The sequence below is a fragment of the Malus sylvestris genome, chromosome 6 (assembly GCF_916048215.2).
Source record: "Malus sylvestris chromosome 6, drMalSylv7.2, whole genome shotgun sequence".
Taxonomy (NCBI): Eukaryota; Viridiplantae; Streptophyta; class Magnoliopsida; order Rosales; family Rosaceae; genus Malus; species Malus sylvestris.
In genome coordinates this window covers 16,079,049-16,096,758 of record NC_062265.1, presented here as the reverse complement: position 1 = coordinate 16,096,758, position 17,710 = coordinate 16,079,049, and the positions used below count along the sequence as shown (strand labels likewise).

The window sequence follows — 17,710 nt, the reverse complement described above, 5'->3', positions numbered from 1 at the left end:
TCACTCATGGTTTGTGGAAGCCCTAAACGTGTATAATCACTAAAGGGAGAATTGAAAGTAAGTTTCAATTCACAATCGATTTGAAATGGTTTTAATCGCCCACTGCCTCGCTAAAAGGAACCTAATGGATCGTACACCGTGTAAGGTGGAGATTGAAGAAACAATGGAGATGAGTAAGAATAATTAAATGGTTTAATTATTTATGGCAAGGATTAATTAATATGTTAATTAATCAAACGAATAAGTTCGTTAAAGACCTCGGAATAGTTTTGGACCTTAAGGCCCAATGGGCTTCAAACGTCAAGCCCATTGACTTAAGTTGTATGACAACTTAATGAATAATGATTCACAAAGGCCCAATTAGCCCAATAATACCCTAAGGCCGGCCATTTAGAGATGGAGTGAGTTTTGGACTTATTTACAAGTTTGCCACTCCAATGAATTAAGTATAAATATGACTTTATAGCCAAAATTCATTTAGGGTTTTCTTTTGGGGAAATGATGAGAACATAAGCTCTCCTTTCTCTCTAAATTGGCCGGCCTCCTTAGAGGGTTTAGCTAGCAATCCTACTACTCCAAGGTCACTCATTTCTTCTCCAATCTAACCTTGGTGAAGAGACTTAGAGGTTCTCGATTTTGGGAACTTGGAGAACCATTTCATCCATCCAAATCCATAGATCTAAGTTGCAAGGAATGAAGGCCCTCTCTTTGGGTGATTAGCCTTTGCTTATGCAAAGAGGAATCTACAAAGGTATAATTTCTCAACTAACAAATGTTGTTTTAAGTTGAGTCAAGGTTCACCAATCTACTAGGCTTTGAATTTCATGGTTAATGTTTTGTTTTTAAGTGCATACAAGCATGATTCCGCCTTTTAATTGTTAATTGCATGCTATAGATGTTGCTTAAATGAACATGTTTTTCACAAAATTTCCTTCATAGCTCGCTCCTCAACAGGAATACCCAGGTCGAGGGAAAATGACCCTCTGTGTTGGAGGGCACCAGTTGATGGTTGACTTCCACATGAGTGATGAGCTCGTGTGTTTTAATATATCTAGCCTCGTGGAGCATCTTGAAAACCTTCTCATATTGCTCTTGGAGGATCTCATTCTTCATCGTTATCTTGTTGTTCTGAGCCTTCAGCTCATCAACTTTAGCCTGAAGAGCAAACTTCTTTTGTTCCTTCTTTCGTTGCTTCGCACCAGGTGCAAGAGGGGTGTCATTTTGTGTGTTGTGCTTCCTTCGCTCCCCATGTTGGAAAGGGGTGCCTGGTCAAAAGATTGTGTACGAATGGTGGAAACCAGCTTAACAAAGATGAAGAGAGTGGGAATAAGTGTCGTTCCCACAGACGACGTCAAATGTTGATGCACAAAATCAGTGGGGACTTTGGTACAACATAAAATGTTAAGTTTGTGACCTTCACTAGATTGCTCTGGTCACTAGTGTGGATAAGTATGTAAATGGATAGAGACAGGAAAGCAAACACAAGATGTACGTGGTTCACCCAGATTGGCTACGTCTACAAAGTAGAAGAGTTCTCATTAATTGTGAAGGGTTTACACAAGTACATAGGTTCAAGCTCTCATTTTGTGAGTACTAGTGAATGATTTAGTACAAATGACATTAGGAAATATTGTGAGATAATGATCTCTATTTATAGAAGAGAGTTTCTAGTTTCATTCTAACATTGACACGTGTCGTGTTGTGATTGGCTTCTGATGTTGACACGTGTTGCGCTATGATTGGCTTCTGATGTCGACACATGTCGCGCTGTGATTGGCCTCCTAGTTGGAGGGAAACTCTTATGGGTCCTTGACGGTATAACGTTAATCGGTGCTCGGTAGTTTCGAGATTGGTCAAGTATGATACAAACAAAAATCATTCACATAGTGAAGAGAATATGAAAAAAATAGTGCTACAAACATGTACTATAGTTTAACTAATTCTTCTCCAATTCAAACTACTAACAATTTGCATTCCATTTAGTCATTAACCGTTGTAGTTGAAAATAAGCAAGCTTAATTTAGAAGATATCTTCTTGTTATTTACCAATAATTGTTGTAGCCAAAACAAACAATAAATAGAAAAACCAATAACTGAGCAAAGATTTCACTACAAAAGAAACCAATCCTAAAAATTAAAGTCCTGAAGATTCATTTCATCCCCTAAATCAATTAATTCATTGCGGTTGGTTGGGACTTCTCAAGCACGTGTGTTTATTACAGATAAAAAGTTAAAATCTTCACTAGAGGGCTATTTAGTACTAAGATCTAATAGTATTCCTCTTTACTTGTAAGTAACATATCTTAGGATCGATTTATGTGAAAGAGAAATTTGAACCACATTATTATTAGCTTATTGTGAAGTTAAAGTCAAACAAAAAAAAAATAATCTAAACCCTCCGTCAAGAGCCGCAAGGTCACCCGCGACCAGAAAATCACAGTACAACCAACTATAAACACCGACACTCTAACTCCCCTCGCTTTTCAGGGAATCTTAGTGTAAATACCCCCGTCCTCATCCAACATCTCCACCCCACCCTCCTCCCAAATCTAAATCTCCACCGTCCAATCACACAGACCAAAAGTACCAAAACCCCCAAGTCCTCAATCGTCATCCCACGTCTCAATTTTTCGGATCTGAGAGAGAAAGTGAGATAGTGTTCCGACTGTTGGGGTGCTCGAATTATTTTATTCCCATTTTGCCCTCGATGGTGGAGGCACAGACATGGACGACGCGTCGTATGAGCAATCCGCGGCTGCAGGACACGACGTCCCCCGATCAGGTGGTCGACATTCCGGCCACTCCCCCCGGCGACGTCCGCAACGGGACGAGCTATGGGTTCTCCTCCGCCGCCGGATCCCTCCTCTCCCCGACAATATCGACGGCGGCGATTATTGCATCCTGGTACCTGTCGAACATCGGCGTCCTCCTCCTCAACAAGTACCTCCTCAGCTTCTACGGCTTCCGCTACCCCATCTTTCTCACAATGCTCCACATGATCTCCTGCGCCGCCTACAGCTACGTCGCCATCCACCTCCTCGAGATAGTGCCACGTCAGCACATCCTCTCCAGCCGCCAGTTTTTCAAGATCCTCGCACTCTCCGCCATCTTCTGCTTCTCCGTCGTTTGCGGCAACACCTCCCTCCGCTACCTCCCCGTCTCCTTCAACCAGGCCATCGGCGCCACCACGCCCTTTTTCACCGCCATCTTTGCGTTCGTTATCACGTGTAAAAAGGAGTCCGCCGAGGTTTACGGTGCCCTCCTCCCTGTTGTTTTGGGAATCGTGTTGGCCAGCAACAGCGAGCCGCTGTTTCATCTGTTCGGTTTTTTGGTCTGCGTGGGTTCCACCGCCGGCCGGGCGTTGAAATCGGTGGTGCAGGGGATTTTACTCACCTCGGATTCTGAGAAGCTCCACTCCATGAACTTGCTCCTCTACATGGCGCCAATGGCGGCCTGCATCCTCCTCCCCTTCACTCTCTACATCGAGGGCAATGTGGCGGCGGAGACGGTGGAGAAAGCGAGAACCGACCCCTTCATTGTCTTCTTGTTGCTGGGGAACGCCACGGTGGCCTATTTGGTTAACTTGACCAATTTCTTGGTGACCAAGCACACCAGCGCGCTCACACTGCAGGTTCTCGGCAATGCCAAGGCGGCGGTGGCGGCAGTCGTTTCGGTGTTGATATTCCGGAACCCAGTCACGGTGATGGGAATGACGGGGTTTGCGGTGACGATCATGGGGGTGGTGCTTTACAGTGAGGCAAAGAAAAGGTCCAAAATTACAACTCATTGACAGAGACGAGCATAAAGGTTGAAATTGAAACCACAAAAACCGAAAAAGAACCATTCATTTTGACTGCCACAGAAATTGGGGTACGAAATTTGTTCAACTTTTTTCTTTCTTACTCAATTGATTTTGTTTTTATTATTGTTTTTTATTTGTGGAATGAAAAGAGGAGGAAGATTTGGATCAAATGTGAAGTGGGATTGGAATGTATAGGATGGTGGCGAAAAAGAGGAAAAGTTTCTGCTTTTTTAAGCTTTAAATTGTTGGTGATAGGGAGGAATATGTAAGTATTTCTCTTTTACTTGACCCTTTTGTGTAACTTTATATGATATGCTGCATTTTGAATTGAGCACATACAAGTATTTTGATGGGAAGGGAAAATTTCTTCTCCAAATCCAAATTGTAAAACATGTTCTCTCTTCTTTTGCCCGTGTATTGATATGAAATTTTAGCTGATTTCTCTTTTGCAAGAATGTTTAGCTTATTCGTTTTGAATTCAGTGTTTCATTGATGTAACCTTATGAACTATCGGTCTAAAAGGAGCAATTCTGCACAAAATGAAGTGCTTGTGTTGCAGGACTAGAAAAACAAGAGAGTTTTCCAGGGTGTATATTAGATTATTGAGTATCATAATTAGGTGGAACTATAGGGTCTTAGCCTTGCAACCGCTGCATATTGGGTTCGAAACTCCCCCCCTCTGAATGCTGTAGTATATCAACATCTAATTAGGTGGCACTATATTTTCTAGGGTTCTGATTGTATCATCTGATGTAATAATTATGTAGAATGAAAGCATAATTTTGCTAAATTATAGCTACAATAATTGCTTTGCTGATGATATCAGAGTCACCATCAGCCTAGAAGGGTTGTGATATTATTAGTTTTCTGTCCAAAATTATGAGCTTATTAGGGACACCAATTGGAATAGGAAAACTGTTTGATCAGAAAACATCTGATTGGCCTTTTGCTTGTTTGACTTTATAGCTACTCAGGTGAAGGATTTTTTAGACTTTAGATCATCTTTCTCTCACTAAAGAAGATGTGTCAACAAGTGATCGGATTTACTGAAATCAACAAGTAGTTGAATTCATGGAAATCCAGGAACACTCTCCAGATGAGAACACGATAAAGATTTCATGTTGTTACCCACAAGTTTTGGTTAAGAAGTGAATAATTCCTATTAGGCAAGATTTTCTATGATCCTCTAGAGTATGGAATTTTTGATTGAAAACATAAGTATGAATTTTTGACATAAAGTCCGGAGTATTCTAGCCTTCGGAGCACCATAAGGGTAGTGAAGACATAACAACATAAGCATTTCAAAGCCCAAATGCTGTCTAATCAAACATGGATTTCAACCAAAAAAACAACTCCGTATTTTTCCTCTTTGAGATGTTGGTATTGGATATGCCATGCTAGGCTGCCTTATCCGTCTGTCCTAATAGCTTCCACACCGTAAACTTGGTCCTTCCAGGCTTCCATTAACTCCTCTGGGTTCATGGAATGTTCGTCCCTCTAAAAACTCCATCTGGTTGGGAATATGTTTGTGTAGATGACTGCCAATTGGCAACTTCCCATTTGCTGCAAATGGACTAGTTGCTTCATTCTTCTGAGGGTTTTAAGCATGTGGCTTATGTTTTATCCCATGCCTTCGGTGTCTGATAATGTGGCGTTTTCTGGAAGCAGGCAGCCTTTCAGCATCAAGGAGGTAAGAAATTAGGACAAGCAATCTATTTGCACTTGGTGTTGGTGGATCTGGTGGTTGAAACTTACTTGTTCGGTGCTGGTATATTAAGTTTATCGTTCTAGTTGAGGGTTTTTTAATTCTTTTTGCTGCTCTATAGCATGTTATAGGCTTTCATTGCTAGGCTGGTAGTTTATGCGAAATTTAATCGACAATATGTCTTGTAACCATTTGTAATGCATTCCATCGCTCATCACATGACCAAATGTCACGTTATGAAAGATAGACACGAAGGGGATATGCAACTGGGGATAGCTAAGAATCTTCTCAAATGTAGAGGTGGGTTGGATTAGTATTATGCGCCAAATGTAAAGAGATGAACATTTTGATCCAAGGAGGAGGATAAAGCTTGTGAGAGGACACTAAGGACCTGTTTGGTGGGCTAGATGAGATGCAGCCTTAAGGACAGGATTGAATTGGCATGAATTGGTTAGGCTTTGAATCCCAGTCCATTGTTTGGTACATGACTGTTTTGGACTTAAGTCCAGTTCATTGTTTGTTACATAACTGGATTGGACTTAAAAAAATTATTTTATTTTTAGATTTTCATTTATTCAATCTCACGTATAATTAATCAAAACAAATAAACAACCTTCAAATTTGATAATAAGAAAATCATACGAAGATACATCCATATAGACTATATAGCTATCCAGAAAAGTACTATTTTTGAAATGTAACCAAGTCCAAATTAAAATTCAAACCTTAACAAAGTTAAAATTCTGAAAATTCAAACCTCTGGGATAACCAAGATCGTACAATATCAAGTTCAAAGCATTTTATGCGTACATATAAAATGTAGCTAGGCAAGTTAACATTTTCTTTAAGCATAGTATTGGGATTCTTTTCTGTATGTACTACTAGAACTAACTAACAAAACATTAGCACAGCAAGCTTAAGCCTCCCGTGTGATAATATATAGGTACCAGCTAGCTGAAACTAGATGGCTTGTGCATCTTTCAGCATCCCCTCCTATGAACACAGCAGGAAGAGCAGGATTGCAGTCGAGGTTTCTCAATGCCCACTCAATTTCCCTCCCATTGGCGTATCGGTCGTGCTTGTAGAAAAGCGTTCATGTTGTGGCATATACAGCAGGAGCTCTTTGTGAAGATCACATCGGAGGAGGATTCTCTTCCCTCCCAATCTCTCTTCCCTTCCCTCCTCTCCCCTCCCCTCCCCTCCTACTTGAATCGTTACGGTTAAGCCCCTTCAACATCTTATATTGATTTTTTACATAGAGACAATAAGACAAAAAACAAAGGGTGAGAGGAGGGAGAAAAGGAGATGGGAGAGAATCCTACTCTGATCACATCAACCTTCTCTGACGCCAACTCTCTCACTCTCCATTAACAAAAACCATACGAGGCATCCAACAATTCATGAAATCCCCAGAAAATTCTAAAGCACCATCTTTTGTACCACATTGAATTGAAAAATTATAGAGCATACAAAATAAAAATCAAATATCCACCAATAATTAACAAATTTAATACCCAAACAAGCACACTTCAGGTTAACTCTGGACCAAATTTTCAGTTACAACCCTAGATTCAGAAAAATCATAGTACCCATGTTTCAAATTCGAAGAGAGGAGGGAGAAGAGAGAATTACCTTGAACAAAAAAGAGGAAATTGCATAACGATTGCGCGACGTTGTTCCCAACAGCCCATCCCCGTTGTACGACCAGATCAAAGATGAGCTCGCGGGAATATGATCGCTGAAATTAAGAAGAAGACAATGCCAAGCCGAAGAGAAATCAAAGGCCAAACCGAAGAAGATCCCACAACGAAGAACAAGAATTTGCGCATAGAGGAAGAAGAAAGATCGGGAGACGGGACTTGTAACCTGTATGTGAGGATGGGTTACATAACCCGTCCTATTTTCCCTATTTCGGACTTGTAGCCAATCCAATCCAGTGTTTGTTACAATTTTCTCATCAAATATGGGTTGGGTTACAAGTCCAATTTAATTGAAAATAACTCATCCTGGTCCACCAAACAGGGCTACAGGGTTTAGGGTTAGAGGTTAAGGGTTAGTAGTATTTTCGAAAGAGTGCCTTCATTTCTTTAAGATGCAAATTATACAAAATGTGGAGAACAATTCATACAAGAACGGGACTTGGCTGCTGAAGAATTAGCAGGGGGTGCTGCTGATTCTTTCAGCAGCCATGTTCTATTCTTCATACAATGAGATTGCAAAACTCACACTTATTAATAGCAGGAAAAAATAAGCAGTTGCTAAAAAAATAATGTTATTGAAAGAAAAAAACTACGAGACTAATCCGATGGTAAACCCTCGATGAGCTCACAAAAACATAGATATTGATCATGAGCCACCCGTATCTTGGTTGCAAGTTAAAACCTCTGGTTGCTATATCCCCAGGTGGGGCTAGGGCTAGGAGCAAATGACGATGGAAACACAGTTATGAGAAGCTTCTGCTTCGTTGATGCACAAAGCTGACCAACACCACAAATGTACCATTTTCTCCCTGGGGTTGCAAGGGTGACCACGTCATTTCCACTAATGAATGGCATGAATAGTCTTACACTTTTTATCTATTTGTACGATCAGTTGCATCATATTTTGATTATAGGTAAAACCCCCAAGTCTCATCTCTATTATAGAGATACTACAAATGATGGTATAAATAGATTGTAAGAATATCATTTGTGCACTGGCACACTGTCTAATGGAGCTGCACATTGTTGAAACCCAGTGCCATTCACTTTGCACGCATTGTTGGCTCCCTTTCGATACTTAAAAACTGCATAAGATCAAACATCACAATTTATAAATAAACGAAATGGCAGTGTATAATAATTTTTCACCAAGCCAAATAATGATTTTGATCCTTGAAATTTTTATTTTTTATTTTTTAAAAATAAGACAACTGGTGGCAAGTCACGATTATTCATTAATTCCAGAAGCTGGAAGACTCACAAGGCATTTTAATTCTTGAATTTGGGTTACTACTATAATACATGGACTCAAATCGCAACAACTGAAATTATATGGACTAAAGTTGAACATTGCTCAAATAAACTGCAAGGACCATAATCATACTTCTGCCTAATTTAATGTATCACATTAGTTTAAAGAAGAGCTTAATGTTTTTCGGTTTACAAGGTTGTCGCCAACATTGAACATCTCTCGCCGAGCCCAAGCTTGGTAGTCAAAATCAATGGTCCAACCTTGGTCGACACCGACAACAACATATTTTGTCAAAACTGTAGGGGTAAAGATTGATAGAATGGCAAGGATAACGAAGAGCTGGGAAGAGGCCATCAGGGTTTGGGTAAAGATTAAACCAAACCATTGTTCAGCGACTTCATTTATTTATTTATGAGTAAATTGTAGCAATGGTCCATTAACTTGAACTCAATTAGAGTAATGGTCCTTCAACTAAAATTTCATTACCATTGGTCCCTCAACTTATCAAAACGTGCAGCTATGGTCCCTCAACTAAAAATCCATTACCATTGGTCCATCAACTTTAATCCAACTAGAGAAATAATCTCTCAACTTTAACCCAATTGTAGCAATGGTCATTCCAACATAACTCGTTTTGACAAAATTTGGACGAAGTTGATGAAAATGACCATAACTACACGTTTTGACGAGTTGAGGGACCCCAATTGTAGCAATGATCCTTCCAACATGACTCATTTTAACAAAATTTTCATGAAGTTGATGAAAATGATCGTAACTACACATTTTGATGTGTTGAGGGACCAATGATAATGAATTTTTAGTTAAGGGACTATTGTTACAATTTGATTAAGGTTGAGGAACCATTGCTACAATTTACTCTTTATTTTTATTTATGTTTTTTAAGATTTATTTCATTTCAAAACAAAGTTACAAAGCGCTACATCAATTACAAAACAGCTTCTTCAAAAAGTAAATATGAGATGAGGTCCGAAGGTTCCTTAAACCAGTTACATGACAAACTAGAAGTAGGGGAAAACCGTGCAAGGTACATGAGCAATGTCATTGGCTTGACGACTAACATGAGTAGAATAAGCTCTAGTGATTGAAGACAAAATCTCACGCGAATACTCAATTAAAAGTCCAATGTCAGACAAAAAATTGAAAGAATCATGAAACGCCGTCACAAGCTGGAGTGAGCGGCTTCATTTTGTTTGGCTTGAGCGGCTTGGGTCTATACCTAATAATATTTTCTTTTGCATTGTATCAACTTTCTTTTTTTTTTTTTTTGTGAAAACCAAATACTGTTGCGGGCCGGATCAGCCTGTTTGGTCCGAATGGTGCCGATCGACCCAAGTGGATACATGGCTTGCTAGGCTGTTCTTGATTGTTAAGTTGTCTTGTCTACCTTAACTTTTTGGGGTTCATAGAAGCCTGGAAGGTTTAACCTACAAAAAATTTATCTTGTAACTAGTTGTATATCTTTTTATCTCTCGTTATGTGACCAAAGTCACGTGATGAAGCTAGATAGAAGAGATATACAACCATGGATCGCTAAGATTATTCCCCACTTCAAAGGTGAGTCAAATTAGTATTACGTGCCAAAAGTGAAGATTGAACTGGATCCAAGTAGTTTATCAGAGGAAGTGTGTTTCAACTTTCGTTGGGTGCAAATTACACAAACTGTGGAGAATAATTCATACATCGTTTGTAGTATCACAAACAGATTGCAAAACTCACTTATTAATAATTGGAAAAATCACCTACTCAATAACAATGTAATTAGTAAAAAGACTAGGATACTAGTACGGGTTAACCCACGACAAATGTCGGTATTAATCGTGAGATACCCATGTCTTTATTCCAAGCTAACACTTCTAGTTATTAAAACTTGGATCCAATATATGTTTTTGAATTGATGTTCTGCTACAATTGCAGCAGAGTTTATATACATTTTATTACACACACACACATGCAATAAACAAAAGCACTGGTAGGAGCCCCTCGTAAAAGTATTGTAGAAGTAACTCCTCCTTCATCTGATGCTGTGGACAAGAAGCAACAAGTGATTTAAAACGTTCATAATAAGTGGGAAAAGACTCACCTTCCTCTTGCTGAATACCACTAATCTTTTTACGTAGGAGAATGATTCGAGAAGTTGGGAAAAACTTCTCCAAAAATGCCCTCTTCATACTCTCCCAAGATGTGACAGTTCCGGGAGCTAACTCGTACAACCAATCTTTGGCTTTATCCATTAAAGAGAATGGAAAAGCCTTCATCTTCAAAATACTTCCGTCGACGTTAACCGGAGTCATGCTTGAACACACCACTTCAAATTCTTTTAAATGCTTGTTCGGATCCTCCATGGACAGCCCATGGTATTTTGGAATGTGGTGGAGCAAACTTAACTTTAACTCGAACTCTTCGGTCTTACCTTGCACAGCCGTGGGATATTGGATACACAAAGGTGCGGCATTATCTAATCCCGAAGCGGCGAGCTCCTTGAGTGTTCGGTTGTCCATGGCTTCTTCTTATTTTTCTTCAAATTCAGATTCGACCTCTGATCTTGAACTAGGTTCACTAGGTTCTGGATGCCTCTTCTTTCTTCTCAAAGTCTACGACTTATTCTCCTATTCTGACATAGGAAGTTTTAATTTCTCCCTTTTCAACCCTCTCACGAACAGTGTGGCAATCGATCTCAATATGCTTTGTGCGTTCGTGATACACAGGATTTGCAGTTATGTGTAAGCCGCTTGGTTGTCACAGAATAACCTTGCCGGTTGGGGATGCTCAACACGTAAATCTTCCAATAAATATCGTAGCCAACTTAATTCACAAGTAGCTGCAGCCATAGATCGATACACCGCTTCAGCAAAGGAACGAGCTATTGTAACTTGTTTCTTGCTCTTCCAAGACACCAGTGACTTTCCAAGGAAGATACAGTAACCAGTAACTGATCGACGGGTAATGGGGCAACGTGCCTAATCTGCATCATAGTAACCGATTAAATGCAATTCACTTTGGGAAGAAAACATTAAGCCTTGTCCAGGTGCTCCTTTGAGGTATCGAAGAAGTCGATACGCTGCATCGAGATGGTGTCATTGTGGATCTTGCATGAACTGACTCAATGTGTTGACAGTGTATGCTATTTCTGGTCTTGTGATGGTCAAATAAATTAATTTTCCAACCAAGCGCCTATACCTCGCAGGTTCATGTAGTGAAGTGCTACCTGTAAGGGTTAGGACCAAATCAGCCTCCATTGGGACTTTCATGGGTTTGGCTCCAAGAAGGCCAGCCTCCTCCAATATGCCCAATGTATATTTTCGTTGGCAGATTGTGACTCCAGATTTTGATCGTGCAACCTCAACTCTAAGGAAATATTTCAAAGGTCCAAGATCTTTAATTCGAAATTGGATGCTGAGGAAGGCCTTTAGGTTCTTGATTTCTGCCTCATTGTTACCTGTAATCACCATGTCATCAACATATAAAATACAATGGTAAGTGAAGTACCCTTGACTTGAGTGAACAGAGAATAATCTGCCTTGGATTGGTAGAAACCGATGGTACATATTGCTTTCGAGAATGCTCGAAACCAACTTCTAGACGCCTGTTTAAGACCATAAAAAGATTTGTGGAGTCGACAAACGACATTCTCCCCTTGTCGATGACAACTCGGAGGGGGCAATATGTAGACGGCCTCATAAAGTTCGCCATGAAGGAAGGCGCTTTGAACGTCCATTTGATGTAATGGCCAATTGCAGACAGCAACCACGGTCAAGAGGCAACACACAGTAATGAGTTTGGCTACCGGTGCGAAGGTCTCTTTGTAGTCGATACCTTCAGGTTGAGTGAAACCTTTGGCAACGAGACGTGCGTTGTAACATTCAAGGGTGCCATCAGATTGGTACTTGAGTTTGTAAACTGATGCTAAATATATAAGCACACAAATTAAACCCTCTTTTATCAATTGTAGTAAAGTATGTAAGTAGGGATCGTTCTAGGCCGGGGATTAGGAGGGATTGCTAAATTACTTGGAAACTGACTTGAAAACGTAAAAACAAAGTTTAAAACACTAAACTAGACTCAAATAATGCAAAACTATACTTTAAAACACTAAAACAAACCAAAAGACTCAAAACAGCACCTAAACACTCAAAACTGCCTTAAAAACACAATCTGGGCAGTTTTGAACACTAAGGAAGAATTTGAACGAAAATATGTTATAACTTGACTCAAGACACTTAAAAACACAAACTAAATTGATTTCTAACTAATATGACTCAACAAAATAAAGGGGGATTGATTTTAGACGAATTTGAAAACAAAACAAGAACTTTGTAAAACAAAATAGGTTTTAAAACGAGATTGATCAAATTGAATGGATGAGAAGCTAGCTAAGGGGTTCTTCTCCACACATGTTATACTTGCATACAAAATGATTTCCAATTGCTCTTCGACAAACCATGAATACTCAACGCCCCAAATTAACCGTGAATTGCACTAATTAACCCTCAGTTTTTCCACAAGTTATTAGGTTGGATGATTGCATACGACAACCCAAAACATTCCCTACAAGTTCCCTACATGAATTGCATAATAAAGATACACGCAAGAATCATTAAGTTCTATGAAAAACATAAGCATTGACGAGGCACTCGTTACTATGAATTGCATGAAACTTATGCCAAGAATTTACTTAACACGATTGTGATCAACAACCTTTACTACTTATGAATATAAGTTCATAACGATTAGGTGAAACTTCCTTATATCCTAGCATCAAACTTATGCATGAAAATTAAGCGTGCACTCTCAACCAACATACACAAATTAGTTTTAATTCATAGAGATAAGTAAATTAAATTCACAATTCATGAAACGCAATTGGAAGTAATCAAATCATATAGCAAGCATAAACATGGTTTTGAATCCCCCCCTAGCCAAGGGGGGTTTAGTTCCTCATACTCGCAATTACACAAAGATAACTTAATTTAAACATTGAAATCAAAGATAGAAAACACCTAGAAACGCTCCAACACTCCCAAGGCTTGGGCATAGGCATGACACAAGATGTTCCTTCTCTTTCCTTCCTTGCAAGCAGCAGCACTAGAGGTTTTGGGTGGTTTTTATGGTGTAGAATGGATGGGGAATGGTATGGAAAGGTTTAGGATTGATGGGTGGTGTGGCTAGGGGTGGTTTTTGGCTGAAATTAGAGAGAATGGTGGTGGGAAGTTTCGGCCAAAGCTAGGAGAAAATCTGTTGTGTTGATGAATATGGGAGGTGGTATTTATAAGCTTGAGAGAGGACCACTCCATTTCCTTTGCATGTGCATCTTGTGTGGGTGTGAGTTATCATGTTTCCCCTTTACATTTACACAAACATGCTTCATCATTTCAATCACCAAACACCCAAATTTCTGCCCATGCCTTGTGCTTTTCTTCCACTTTGCATGTGGGTTTGCTGCCATGTTTCTTTGCTTTGCCATTACACTTGCACACATACATGTTCTTTGCATCATTTCAACCACAAAACACACACATTTTCTGCCATGTTTCTCCTTTACATTTACACACACACATGCTTCATCATTTCAACCACAAAACACACACAATTTCTGCCCATGCCGTGTGCTCCCATGTGTGTGCTGCAATGTTCTTCTCTTTGCCATGTGTTTGCTTTCTTTGCCATGTGTTTGATGCCATGTTCTTTGCTTTACCATTACACTTGCACACACACATGTTCTTTGCATCATTTCAATCACAAAACACACACAATTCCTTCCCCTTGCCGTGCCTTTCTTTCACTTTGCATGTGGGTGTCTTTGCATGTGTTTTCTCCCTCTCTTGCCGTGAGTTTGCATGTGTATGAGTTGTCATTGTTTACCCTTGCATTTGCACACACACACTTGCACACACATATGCCCAAAACGTCCATCCTCATGCATGCAATCCATTTAAGCCCAATATTGATCCAAAATGCACCAAAATGCACTTTTCTTGCCAAGTTGTTATTAAGACCTACAAACATACGAAAATGACTTTAAATGCTAAAATAACTAAGGAAACACAACGTAAATGCACGAGAACAAGCCAATTAAGTCGCATAAATATGCTCCTATCATAAACCCATTTGCAGCCAATGGGTAGTTGTCCTGATGGAAGAGGGACAAAACTCCAGGTTTGATTTTCCTTTAGAGCGGTGAGTTCAGCCTTCATCGCTGCAACCCAATGAGGGTTTTGACAAGCCTGCTCATAGGTAGTAGGCTCCACCAAGTGTGAAATATGAAAAACAAAATGCTGATGTCCAGGAGATAAGGAGGAATAGGAAACATACTGATGCAATGGATATCGCGTGCTAGACATGGATAAACAGAGGCCCTCCGATGGCGTGAGCAAGGTGGAATGATGAGCCACATAATCTTTGAAGTGAGTAGGTGGGTTGGTGGGACGAGTGGAGTGACGTAGTGGGAGTTGGTCGGAGGGTGTTGGTGCAGATGGTAGAGGATGGGGGGAGAATGTTGCGGCAAGTGGTAAGTGGCAAGTTCATGTGGTGTGTCGGTGGTGGCAGGTGATATGGGAAGGGTTGAGTTAGGTGAAGAAGGCTCAAGGTTGGTCAATGAAGACGGCTCAACTTCATTGCTAAGTACCATGGGATTTGGGATTAATGATGAGGTGGTGTCGTGTGTAAGATGAATAATGGGAGTAATATGTTCGTCGGTTTCGTCCATGGTGGTGAGGATTTGTAAGGAAAAATGTGCTCATGAAAGACGACATCACGTGTGATAAAAAATCTACGTGTGGCTAGATCATATACCTTATAACCCTTTTGGCCAAGAGGATAACCAAGGAAAACACAACGACGAGCACGGATGTCAAACCTGTTGGTGGGTGTGAGATTGGTGGCATAGCTTAGGCATCTAAAAATTCGTAAGTGGGTGTAAGTTGGTGGTGTGTTATGCAAAAATTCATATGAAGATTTATGGGAAAGTAAGGGTGCAGGTAAACAATTGATTAGATAACAAGCGGTTTGAATACTTTCTCCCCAAAATTGTAAAGTTAAGTTGGCTTGAAACTTAAGAGCACGACCAACATTCAGAAGGTGCCTATGTTTACGTTCAACCACTCCGTTTTGTTGTGGTGTGTAAGGGCAAGAATGTTGGAATGAGCTGCCACATGAGTCTAGGTAAGGACGTAGGGAAAGGAATTCACCACCATTATCTGTACGAAGAGCTTTAATGGCACGTTGGAATTGTGTTTTGACCCAAGAGAAAAATGATTTCAATATCGTTTGTGTGTCAGATTTGAAATTCATAAGGTGTACCCAGGTGAAACGAGTGAAATCATCCACAATAGTAAGAAAATATCATGCTCCAGTGTGTGTTTGATCTTTGTGAGGTCCCCAAATGTCACAATGAATTAAGTCGATGGGTGCAGAAGATTTGATTTCACTATTATGAAATGGTAGATGAGTTTGCTTGGCTAAAGGGCAAACTTCACAAATGTGTGTGGAATCAAACATTATTTTTGGCTAACGAAAGTGAAGGTGCGGATGATGGGTGTCCGAGTCGCCTATGCCAGAGGCTATTGGTATGATGAATGTGGTTGGCAAGATGGGGGTTTTGTCTTGGTGTAAGATAGTAAAGCCCATCTGATGTGAAAATTACTTGACACACAAATTAAACCCTATTGATGACAATTGTAGTAATGATGCAAGTAGGGATCGTTCTAGACCGGGGATTAACTAGGGATGCTAAACACTTGACTCAAATAAATAAAACTAACTTTTAAAACACTAAGACAAACCAAAAGACTCAAAACAAGTTCAAAAGACTCCAAATACTTAAAAGCATAAAATAAGATAGATTTGAACGACTAAGACTTTAACAAAATATGGGGGGGTGAATTGAGTTGTTTTTGACGAGATTAAATTAAATGGACAGATTATAATTAAGGGCAAAATGTAAATATGAATGCGATGAAAAATATGGATGATGGAATAGCTTAAGGGGTTCTTCTCCACACATGTCACACTTGCAATACAAGATCGATTCTCAGTTGGTCTTTCGATAAATTATGAAACTCAACACCCTAGGTTAATTAGGTCCGCTTAAATTAACCGTCAAGTTCTCCTTAAGTTAATGAATTGGATGGGTTTGCGCAACGCAATTCACAACATTCTCCAAAAGTCCTTTACGTGAAAAGCACAATAAAGATACAATCAAAGATCATTAAGCATCATGAAAACTATAAGTGTTGACGAGGCATTCGTTACTATGAAAAGCATGAAACTAGTGCCAAGAATTCATTTAACGCGATTGTTTATAAGCAACCTCCACTACTTGTGAATATAAGTTCATAACGATTAGGTGAAACTCACTTATATTCTAGCGTCATATTTATGCATGAAAATTAAGCGTGCACTCTCAATAAACATACATAAATAAGTTATCAATCAAACGGTTAAACAAATTGAATCCACAACTTATGAAATTCCAACCAAAGGTAATCAATTCATATTGCAAGCATAAACATAGTTTCGAATCACCCCCTAGCTAAAGGGGGGTTTAGTTCCTCATACTTATAAGACAAAGAGAATTGAATTTAAACATTGAAATCAAAGAAACACCTAAACATTCCAACAACTCAAACTTGAATTGTATGAACGTTTAGGCCCTCTTCTCTTCCTCTTTGTTGTAGCACAAGGTCTAAGGAAATGTTTAGGGCTTTAGGTGTATGTGGAATGGAGTGGGGAATGATTGCAATGAAGAGAAAATATGCAGAAAATGGAAGAGATATGCACGGCAAAGAATGGGATTTTGTGATGGTGTGTTGTGTGATTGTTTTGTGGTGAATTCCCCTCCATTGTATGAATGCATTGCATGGTTTTATAGGGAGAGAATGGATGGGTGAGCATGTTAATGGCAGCTAGGATGAATGATTAAAGGGGTTGCTAGGTTGGAAATGATTAAAGAGTGAGGGGATGCATGTGAAAAACAGCTAGGAAAAATTGGTGGAATGCTGGAATTGTTAAGGGATGCACGGCAATAGGGGATTAGGTGTGCATGTGGCTGATTTGTTTGTTGGGAAAGCTTGTGAGTGAATGATTAAAGATACATGTGGATGAATTATACAATGGGAAAGTATGTGATTGACAACTAGGGTGAATGGTGGCTGCAATGATGAAGTGTGATGGCTAAAAATGGCAAGGGAAGGCACGGCAATGGGTGGTTTGGTGTGGCTATTTTGTGTTGTGAA

General features: G+C 39.7%; 1 protein-coding gene and 2 long non-coding RNA genes across 3 annotated transcripts; 1 reads left to right on the top strand and 2 right to left on the bottom strand.

Annotated features, from left to right (window-relative positions):
* The first annotated feature begins 2,449 nt into the window (after positions 1 to 2,449).
* LOC126626902 (probable sugar phosphate/phosphate translocator At1g12500) lies at positions 2,450 to 4,240 on the top strand. Its single transcript, XM_050296304.1, has 2 exons — positions 2,450 to 3,870; positions 3,952 to 4,240. The coding sequence occupies exon 1, from the start codon at positions 2,708 to 2,710 to the stop codon at positions 3,788 to 3,790; it is 1,083 nt and encodes a 360-aa protein (XP_050152261.1). The 5' UTR covers positions 2,450 to 2,707; the 3' UTR covers positions 3,791 to 3,870; positions 3,952 to 4,240.
* Positions 4,241 to 6,219: 1,979 nt separating this feature from the next.
* LOC126626904 (uncharacterized) lies at positions 6,220 to 7,882 on the bottom strand. The gene is made up of 2 exons (XR_007624810.1): positions 7,140 to 7,882; positions 6,220 to 6,744 (listed from the first exon to the last, which is right to left on the bottom strand). It is a non-coding gene; the product is annotated as an uncharacterized LOC126626904 (long non-coding RNA).
* Positions 7,883 to 13,278: 5,396 nt separating this feature from the next.
* Positions 13,279 to 17,495, bottom strand: LOC126625199 (uncharacterized). The gene is made up of 2 exons (XR_007624353.1): positions 14,790 to 17,495; positions 13,279 to 14,473 (listed from the first exon to the last, which is right to left on the bottom strand). It is a non-coding gene; the product is annotated as an uncharacterized LOC126625199 (long non-coding RNA).
* Positions 17,496 to 17,710: the final 215 nt, after the last annotated feature.